Here is a 7235-nt window from a genome sequence, read left to right as displayed (position 1 = left end):
GGGACAATGTTAGTGAAGGGTCGGGTCATTACAAATGGTATCATATCCATCCCGATATTCAACAGTGGTTGGTCAAATGGAGTATAAGTAATGGTTTGTTCTTTCCTAACACCGAGGCCTTTTCAGCACCTTGCCTCCAGAGTTGGCAGAAAACTCTGCAGTTAAGCGTGCTAGGGCAGGAGTAACCCAGGGATGGGTGACCTCCTGGGAAGTTGTTGTCATATGACCGCAACGATGCCTGCTGAAAACCCTACACTGCGAGATATCTGAAGTGTCTAAGTGGAAAACCGCACACTGCGAGATATCTGCAGTGGCTTAGTGGGGACAATATCGATGGAGGAACGAGTCATTACAACAATATTGACAATAGTTTCCTTGTTGTCGATGATGTTTTTAAATGTCTGAGCATACTGTGGGTTAAAGTAATTAGATAGCGGATTTACACACCTCGGAGATGGGTGGATGAAAGACTCATATTGGGCTCGGGCCAAACTTTCAGTGAATTGTTGAGTGTGAAGTGTTTGGTGGGCCAATTCTTTTCATTTGCTCATACTTTCCTGCCTGCCCGGATCCGCAGTTATGCGTACCTTAATCAGGACCCCGAAATGCGTTGGACATTCCACATAGGTATATGAGTTTGGATGACGACCTGCTCCATTTCCATTACTTATTGTTTGAGTCTTTCCAGGGGAAGATGTCTGAGTCATGAAAGGTACATCATTCTTTCGTTCTAAATTTACGAATTGGCACAAGTCCCTTGAACTGGTTGTTGTTCACTGATTAGGGGTTGGGTTGCTGATGTTCTTTTTGCAGGCGTCTGAGATTCCGGTAGTAGGGTCCAATTTAAACCCTGTTGAGTCATCTGACTTGAAAAACGAGTTGGAATCGACCTAGTCACCGTGTTTTTTCATATGTAGGATCGGTGGTGAGTTTGGTTCTGCTGGTGGCCTTTGATGCATGGTAGTTGGTGAACTTAGGTTCTGATTATTAGTTGAAATGGATTTTTGAGGGGATGGGGATGTTCTTGATGGATGGTTTAAAGATGATAAGGTAAAAATGATGTGTTTAGGTTTTGGGTGGTGCACTTTCATTTTCGAGTTGAGTCTGTGGTGAGGGAGAGTGGTCTCTGTGCATCTTGTAATGCATGTTCAGTGCTAATGAAGTTCGGACAATCATCTGCGATATGTCCAATGAATCCACATCTGTAGCAGAGAGTTGGGAGATACTCATATGCAAATTGAATCCAGCTATATCCAGCAATATCTAGTAAGATTCCCGGCATGAATGGTTCAGCTAGTTGCATCTCCACCTTTGCACGAACCGACTTGTATTTCAAGTCCACATCCAATACTTTCTCGGTGTCTCTGAGAAGTTCTTCTATTGAGTTGTTGTCCTCCAAATAAACAGGTAGATTGTAAAGCTGGATCCATAACACCAGTATTTTGAAGCAAGTATTAGGTCTTGCTTGATATTTACTCCAGTCTTCAATTATCACTGCTTGACTTGACATAATCCACGGCTGGTGAGCTAGAATGGTTTCTTTATCGCACTGGTGTTCCATGATAGCTTGGTAAATGGTGTTGTTTGTATTAGGCCAGGTTTGGACTTTTTTTGAGTCTGATAGGGTTCTAGTGTTTCGTAATTGCTTTTTTTAGACCTGAGAATGAGAAGTTTTTGGCCAACACTTTAACTGCCAAGCAGTAACTTCAATCTGCATGCATGAGTTCTTTCATTCTTTCCGTTAGTTGAAAAACCGCATTGTCTTTTAGCTGGATCTTTTGCTGATGATTTGATCGAAAGGATGGTTGAGCTTTATCAGAAGAAGGTTCTTGGTGATGAGTGTTTTTTTTTTTGATTCCTCTTTTGAATGGGAAAATGTGGATTCACTTTTCTCTTTTTGTTTTGATCTTGATTGAGCTGAAAAGTACGAAGAAGAACAAGAAGCTGAGCAGTTCGATGTTGCTTGATTCGGTTGAAAAGTGGGTAAGGAAGATTGAGAAGAAAGAGTGTTATTTGTTATTATTTTGCTTCTCGAGATTTCTGATTGTGTTGGTTTGGGTGTTAATGATTCAAGCGTGGGGGAAAAGGTATTAGGGAGTGTTGATACCGGACCAACTGCAGAGGTGGTGCATGCATTGGCGGAGCTTAACGGTGAAACCTGTTTGATTGGTGGTTCTATACTTCTGGAGAATAAAAAATAGGATAGTGGAAGAGTTTGAAGATGGATGATTAGGATTAACGATTGATTGTAGAAGGTTGAATAGAAAAAACCAAGTCTCCGGAATTCGAGCCTGAGTATGTTTATCTTGTAGAATTGTGTTTGGCTGACATCAAAAGATTTCCAATCGTCTTTATTGGATTTTGATGTTATTCACTTCATACCATTAAAGAACACGACCATACTCCGGTGATTTGAAAACTTTGCAATATCTTGACTTTAGTCTATGCGACGGCTAATCTTGACCATGAGAGAGAAAAACTATCAACATACCCGTTAGTTACAATTTGGTTAGCACGAAAATCGTTAAATTTGGAAATGATAACTGTCGAGAACCTAAGTTTTAAAGTGAAAAAAAATACCATACCGGTAAAGTTCTTAAAGGATATAAAAAAGGATTCAATTTTGGTGTAATTTGTAATGACAATCATAAACGAACCAGGGAAAAATTAACTGTGATTTTCGAAATAAAGAAGATGATTTTTTCTGAATTGAAACGTGAAATCAAGCAAAATATAAAGAAAAAAGAAAACGTGGTTAGATATATTCGGGAAGTTACAAATGTTTCAATAGACGGGGTCTTATGGCTCTTCCCAAGCTATTCTCAAATAACTTTCCACGTCAGCTTCGGAAGAGCCTAGCCCAGCAAGAATTCGCTATTTCAATAGCATACGGGCAATGGTTAGTCGTTTTTGAAGAAAAACGGACAATCAACCAGGTTTGAAACGAACAACTATTGTTTGTTCCATATTTGCTTCTAAAACACAGTGGAGAACTCGGTTCAGTGTTTTTTCTCACTTCTTTTTCATGGTGACCAAAACAAAACATCAAGTTGTTCTTGAGCTTCTATTGTTAGTTCCAAAAGGTTTTGAGGAGTTATAAAAACTCTTTAATCAAAGGTAATGCATTAATAAGCTTATACCCTCTTCTCTTTTTTTTGAATTGATATGATTTTTGTGGTCATTTGATGAGGAGAAAGTTCTTATTTCCAGTGATTTGTTGATGAACATGGTTAAATTTCATAGTGATAATCCTAGTGACAATGAAAATAATAATGATAGTTGTGTTCTTTTGGTAATTCACTATTGTTAATGATGTTACATGTTTAATGCCTTGTTGAACGAGATTTTGGGATAAAAACTTATTTTATATTGTACAAAAGTGTGTAGTATTTGCTTGTTTCATTAAGTTATTCCGTGGGATTCCCCCAATTCCTGAAATTGCCTGAAGTTGTTAGAGAGGGTCAAAAATCCGTAAGGAAACACCAAAAATGAAGACGAGGACTAGTTGGGAGAAAGATGAATGATTACTAAAAAATTGTTACCCAAAGTCGTCCTTCTGCATGTCGAGTACTAGAAAAATGTAGGTTGTCCTCAATATTTTCATTCAGATTTAAGAATTATGATGTGCAATTAATAAATGCTCTTGAGCGAGGTGGTGGATAGCACTAAAACTTTTACCGAACTTTGAAATAGAGTGGAGACCTTTAGACTTAGTAATGTTGACGAGATTTCGAATATGTAAAGGTGAGCCCAAAAGTTTTAGCTAGAGGTTATCAAAGTGTTTGTAAAAGTTTTAATGCTTTGTACTTCAGTGATGTGATTGCCAACTTACAAGGTCTAGCGCGATTCCCCAAGATGAACCCCAAGATCCTGAAGCTCCCAAAGAAGAAGAAGCTAAAGTACCTTGGGATAGTTATTCCACAGTTGTATCTGTAGAATCTCATAAATGTTTACCTTAAGATAGAAACATTATTATAGGTTCGTCTCGAATAAGATGTTCTAAGAATATAATAACAATATAGAGAACAAAGAAGAAAAAAGCAACTATTCGATAAATAAAAGATTTCACTAATTCTTTGAAAAACTCTTACAAAGTATTTACCTCACAAGAACTAGCCACTGAAAGCTATCTCACAATAAGAACCCTAGCAGCCCTTTCTTCTCTCACAAACAAGATGCTTGATTAACTCTCTAAGAAGAAGATACGTATAACTCTCACCTTAAGGACCCTTTTATAGGTTACACAAAATTTCTCCTCAATAACTATCTAGACTAGTTTCAACTTAGATGTAGCGCCCCCAAAGCTAGTAGCTGACTAATCCAAGAGATTAACTACATAAAGAGGCACTAATAATCTAAATCAACTAATTAAATTCAATAAAAAAATCTGCTTGAAAACTTAACCCAAAACTAGCCCCCCTCTGAAATATATAATAGAAGAACTCCTCTCAAATGATACATATACAATAGTCATACGGTTTACAAATATAATATACAACATAAAATAAACATAGCGGAAGCTAACTAACTAATGTAATCAACTCCTCCAAGCTTTCATCACCACATGCACATCTTGATCTGTCTCTGAAACTGAAAGTGGGAATGGGTGAGCACATCATCCCTAAAAGGGGTGCCCAGTAGAAATAACATTTAACTTTTAAGTAATCATATGCAAGATTTGGAAAACAATACACGTTTTACGAAACATTAAACAGTGACCAAGTCACTGAAATAAACAAACATGTATATGGACAAACTCCTTCTTAAAACAATGTATAATATTGATGCCAATTTCACACCGAATAATAATATTATGGTGTATCGTTCTAGCCGTAGCATAAAAGCAGAAAGTAAGTAGGTATAAATGCGAAGGAGTGTATCCTATATACCACAGGTGGAAATTCTTATTTCCCATAACAATTCATATGACAAACAAACATTACAAGTCCTTTCCAAACCATGGAAAGATTAACAGAATCAACAGAATTATTGTAATGCAATTTAAACAAATCATGGAATGCACGAACAGACAATGCATGAGTTTGTTAAGCATAAACTTTTGTAAAACAAACAATAATGGTTACAAAATAGTCAAATGTAATTCCCACCTCTTTTGATGAAAAGCCATGCCTACCTCGAGATCCTAGATCCACTGGTTCATCCTTTAAATCGATCGTTGTTAATATAGACTAATTTTTAATCACACAAGAACTCTAAGAATCTAGCCAAAATGGCTCATACAAGAATCATACAAGTCTAACTAATGGTTCTAAGCCCATTTATGACTTTACACCTTTTCATTCTCTAACTTTAGCATATCTAGGAGTTACTAATTCAATTAGATTGGTTTTATAGTCCATTAACTAAGTCTTATGAATATCTACAACCTTGTAGAAGGAACCAAAGGCTAATTCAAACCATAAATGGTCCAAAAACATCTAATTAATTAAACTAGTCCTAATCCCAAGTCCTCTACTCTGGCCCATTAATCTAAGGCCTGGTCCATTAGAATCAACTAACGGCCGCTAACAGTCCACGGGTCAACTGACGGTCCATGTCCAAAGTCATGGTCAGAGTCCAGGGTCTGGTCAATTCAAAGTCTAACTATTCTGGTCAAATAGTCAAGATTGGGTTAACTCAGTCACTAAGACTGATTCAGGTGAGTCAGCTAGACTGACTGGGATGACTAACAGGCAACAATTCTATTGCAGACTAACCTCAACTTTATTTCTTACATTCTCAACTTCTTGATTAACATTACAACAACAAATCATTCATTCTTAAATAACTTCAAACTTCATTTACAAATACAAACTAAGTTTACCTGCAATTGTAGCTCTCAGCCAAACTCAGATCAGCTCAACTCAAACAACACTCAAACCTCAGTCTAAACCCATTCCTTCCAATACAATCACAAACCTAGCGTTACAACTATAGATTCATTCACTATCCCATTGGCACTATTCTCTCAGCCATACACTACAACCTCAGTTCTATTTACATTTCAGATATCTCTGCCACACTCTTCATCTGCACATTCAATTCCCGGTAGATACAACTAATCCATAAACTCAAACTCATCAGAGATACCACCAACCATACCCAAAACAGCTCTCTGTAACACCATTCTTAATATTACAACCTCAATTACAATCATTACTCATGTAAATTCAATCTCCATCACAAACACTTCGTAACTGAATTACACCTGCAACATCTCATCAGTTCCATAATCCTCACTTGCAATTCAATACCACAATCCCTTAAGCATCACCAACAATTACAACACAACCACCACCTAGATCATTCATCTAAAAGACTTCAACCATTCCCTGCGCCATTCTAACTCAGGCCATAACTTCTAAACCATTCGTATTAATCCTACTTTTAATTCAAACACATTTACATTCAGCTCAAAAGCTCTGCACCTCAAATCACAAAACCTCAGCTGAATCAGAACAAACTTTCATCTACAATTCTTATTTCAGTTCACCACTGATTTAGTGGAAATTGAATTATTGTCCTTGCTTCTGATGGGCCTTCACAAATATCCCTAACAGACTTCACAAATATCCCTAGTGGCATAATTGAAATTATCATTAAAAAATTGATATCATTAATTCCATATTTAACCTTCAAAGTTTTCTTCTTCTTTATTTCTAATAACACAGGAGATAAATCTTCATCGCCTCCATCGCTCTCACCACCACCATCTCCATCGTTTCCATCACCACCACCATCTCCATCGTCTCCACCACAACCAACAACAAAACTTTGTCGCGTTTACCGTTATTATTAACAGATCTATCAAATTGGTTAGGTTTATTTTTGGTAGATGCAAAATGGAGATTACAGATTATGAAGCACCGATCTAAGTAGTTACCAATTCAAATTGTAAGTAGATAACCTAAGTTCATCATATCTTAGTTAACTCCATATTAAATTTGATTTTGATTTGATTTTTATGTTGACTTGAATTGTTTTTTGGTATTGATTTTGCTGTTGATTCATCTCCGGCGTTGATTCGACTTCAATTTGCTTTATTTTTTAGATTTAGATTTTAGGTATATGTTATTAATTTGTGAAGGTCGGGATTCTCATGTATTGCTGATAAATCCATTGCAAAAGATTTTCATGCATTGTTGTAAATGGTCAAATTTGATGCATTTTTTATCATTAGAGTTTGATTCAAGCTTTATTACTTTCAAGTTTCTTCAATAACAAGTTGGAAATAT

The 7235-nt window shown here is 36.6% G+C and overlaps 1 protein-coding gene across 1 annotated transcript; it reads right to left on the bottom strand.

The window, feature by feature from the left end:
- Nucleotides 1–1087: 1087 nt before the first annotated feature.
- LOC113348323 lies at nt 1088–1561 on the bottom strand. Its single transcript, XM_026592048.1, has one exon. It carries the CDS (start codon nt 1559–1561, stop codon nt 1088–1090), a length of 474 nt encoding a protein of 157 aa, XP_026447833.1.
- Nucleotides 1562–7235: the final 5674 nt, after the last annotated feature.

Source organism: Papaver somniferum, chromosome 1 (genome assembly GCF_003573695.1).
Source record: "Papaver somniferum cultivar HN1 chromosome 1, ASM357369v1, whole genome shotgun sequence".
Classification (NCBI taxonomy): domain Eukaryota; kingdom Viridiplantae; phylum Streptophyta; class Magnoliopsida; order Ranunculales; family Papaveraceae; genus Papaver; species Papaver somniferum.
This window is presented reverse-complemented; position numbering and strand designations above follow the sequence as displayed.

Bases quoted from the DNA above. Each gene is read 5' to 3' on its own strand.
- LOC113348323 (XM_026592048.1), bottom strand. From the start codon at position 1,561: ATGGAACACCAGTGCGATAAAGAAACCATTCTAGCTCACCAGCCGTGG.